Source organism: Octopus bimaculoides, chromosome 4 (assembly GCF_001194135.2).
Source record: "Octopus bimaculoides isolate UCB-OBI-ISO-001 chromosome 4, ASM119413v2, whole genome shotgun sequence".
Lineage (NCBI taxonomy): Eukaryota > Metazoa > Mollusca > Cephalopoda > Octopoda > Octopodidae > Octopus > Octopus bimaculoides.
In genome coordinates, this window is record NC_068984.1 from 133,867,049 (window position 1) to 133,870,353 (window position 3,305).

Sequence of the window (3,305 nt, forward strand, 5' to 3'; positions counted from 1 at the left end):
ACACCAGGCTCCAATCTAATTTGGTAGAGTTTCTACAGCTGGATGCCCTTCCTAATGCCAACCACTCAGAGAGTGTAGTGGGTGCTTTTACGTGTCACCCGCACGAAAACGGCCACGCTCGAAATGATGTCTTTTATGTGCCACCTGCACAAGCCAGTCCAGGGGCACTGGCAACAATCTCGCTCAAAAATCCTACGGGAGCCAGTCAGGCGGTACTGGCAACGGCCACGCTCAAAATGGTGCATCTCATGTGCCACCCGCACAAGAGCCAGTCCAGGGGCACTGGCAACGATCTTACTTGGCTTGCCGGGTCTTCTCACGCACAGCACATTTCCAAAGAATATTATGAAAAGTGATACAGTCATGAACATTTTGCCATTTTTTTTTTTGACAATATGTGTCAGGGATTAGTTAATGTGTCTCCTTTATGCAAGATGGCAGGATGTAATCAGAGGAAAATGTGGCTGCTATTTCTAGAAGTCTGAGTTGCAAGATAGGGACTTCAACAATCGGTCGTGTACAGTGTTAGCACATGTGATAGGTCTGTTGTATTGGCATATAGTATTAGTATACAGTGGAGGTATGTGGTATAGGTGCAGAGGGATGTGTGGTAACAGTGCTGTATAAGTGTATAGAGGAGGTGTAGAAGTGTATAGTGGGAGTCTGGAGTGGAGGTTTAGGCAGTTGTTTTATAGATGAGTAGACTGGAAGTATAATAGTGGAGGTGTGGAGAAATTGGTGGATATATATGTATATATATGGAGTGGAAGTTTAGAGTATAAGTAAAGAATAGAGGTGTATAATGGATGTATTTAGTATATGTGCATACACCCAGAACCATGCTAATAGTTTAGGAGTGAGATTTAGGATTTCTTGGTTTTCTGTGAATCGATTTTGATAAAACTTTTACCAGCTGGTTTGCACACATATCAGAAAACCATAATAATATTATAACATTTATTGACATAATGGATTATTTAGTCACATGAGCGCCATTTAGACGGATAACTTCAAAAACCCTATTTGTCATGGAATCTGTCAATTTCTTAATAGTAGCAGGTTGGACTGCCTCTGCTGCAGCTTTGATGGTCGCCCATAAGACACCTTTTGATGTAAATTGGCGTCCATCAGCATAAACGTCTTGTTTAATGATGGATCAAAGATTTTCAATAGGGTTGAGATTCAGAGATGCAAGCGGCCACACCATCAACCTTTCATCTTGTATGCTGTAAGACTCTAGGAATGTTTGGGTGGTCTTAGCAGAGTGGGTGGGTGGTGGTAGAGCGTTGTCTTGCATGAATATGAGATTCCTTAGAAGTGACTGCAGTATGTCATCTAGCCAGGGATCCAAGACCTCCTTCGTGAGATTGCAGTAGGTGGCTGCAGTCACTTTTACCTCTTCAGGCACCCTGACTGGGCCAACAAGTTTGTCTCCAGTGATAGCCTGCAACATGACTCCTCCACCCTATTGTTGATGTCGTAAATGTTGGTGATGCTCCTCTCCAAAATAGACCCAACCATCAGGTTCATCAAAGTTCATCCTGGTTTCGTCAGTGAACAGAACACAACTCATGTCTAATGTCATGTACTTTTGGGCTCATTGAAGCCTAAAACTCCTGTGAGGAGACAGTTTCAGGGGTTCTCACATGGAACCCTTGGTCCCAACGATGCAATTTCTGGTGGTTTTCAGTACATGAGGAAGCCTGGAAGTGGTGAAAATGGCATTGCTTCTTTGTCCAGGTTTTCCACGTAACTTGCAGCCAATATTACTTAAATCCCTAGCTGTCACAGTCTTGGGGGTCCCACAATCGGATCATTTCTTCCTTGGCACTCATGTGGCTAAATAATTCATTATGTCAATAAATGTTATAATATTATTATGGTTTGCTGTTAAATATATACTCAATGCATGCTTAATATGTATCATTACCCTTCTTTTTAAAATAGTCAAGATGGACTATTTTCATTCAAAAGCTATTAGCGTGGTTTACCAAAAATCTGAAAAATTTGAAATAAAAAGGAAAGGACGTTACATAGAAAAATGAAAACATAATAACGGTGTTGCCATAGTGTGCAAACCAGCTGGGAAACATTTTATCAAAATTGATTTACAAAAAACAGAGAAAACGTAAATTTCACTCCTAAACTATTAGCATGGTTCTGGGTGTAGAGTAGATGTATAAATATATATATTTAGGGGTAGGAATGGCTGTGTGGTAAGGAGTATGCTTTCTAAACACGTGGTTCTGTGTTCAGTCCCACTGTTTGGTACCTTGGGCAAGTGTCTACTAATATAGCCCCAGGGCCAACCAAAGCCTTGTGAGTGGATCTGGAAGTTGGGAACAGAGTGGAAGCTTGTCATATGTGTACACACATACATACACATGTATGTATGTATGTATGTATGTATGTATGTATGTATGTATGTATGTATGTATGTATGTATGCATGCATGTATGCACGCATATATATATGTGTGTGTGTGTGCATGTGCTGTTGTCTACTTGCTTTGGCATCATGTGATAGTTGTAAATGAGTATCTCCAGTTTGAAAATAATATCTTTCTTTTCCAATGTTGTGTGAGGACATGTCTTGCCACAGGGAAATATTACCTTGTTTAGAAACAGGTGAAAGTTGGTGACAGGAAGAGCATCTAGCCAACAAAAATGTACCTTAATAAATTCCATCCAACCAATGCAAGCCTGGAAAAGTGGATGCTAAAACAATGATGATGAAGAAGAAGGTGAAGATGATGATATTTGTTGATATTTTATCAAAGAGAGAGTGTTATTTTAAAATTCAAATATATTTAGGATTTTTTAAACATTTTAAAACTACAAAATGATGAAAGCTAATTACAAAATGATATATTTTGATTGTTATACTTGTAGAATACTGCTATGGTCCACAGTTTCAATGTAATAATGGTGTATGTATTCCTCATGGCTGGCATTGTGACCATTATACAGACTGTGATGATGGAAGTGATGAAAAAGATTGTGTAAACAACCATGAGGATGGAGAACCAGGTAAGAAGTAATCCTAATTGGTTTCTTTCTGTATATCTTCCTCTGCTATATCTAGTCCTTTATAAACTGCTTGTTATGAATTCAACCAGTCATGGCTTTCATCATTATCAGTAAAACTACTGTGTACCTGTGGAAAACCCGCAGATGGTCGATATTCAGTTTTACAGTAAATTACTTGTGGTAAACTTTATTAGAAGAGATTTAAGGTATTCATTGAAGATGCACATTCCTCTCTATCACTTAATATGTAATAAAATATATGTACAACGATATATA

The 3,305-nt window shown here is 38.9% G+C and overlaps 1 protein-coding gene across 1 annotated transcript in view; it reads left to right on the forward strand.

The window, feature by feature from the left end:
• LOC106880168 (uncharacterized) overlaps window positions 1-3,305 on the forward strand; it is a 112,178-nt gene that overhangs the window by 89,971 nt on the left and 18,902 nt on the right. The window contains exon 12 of the mRNA XM_014930013.2: window positions 2,892-3,029. Within this exon, the coding sequence (XP_014785499.1) occupies window positions 2,892-3,029 (138 nt within the window). The remainder of the gene's footprint in view (window positions 1-2,891; window positions 3,030-3,305) is intronic.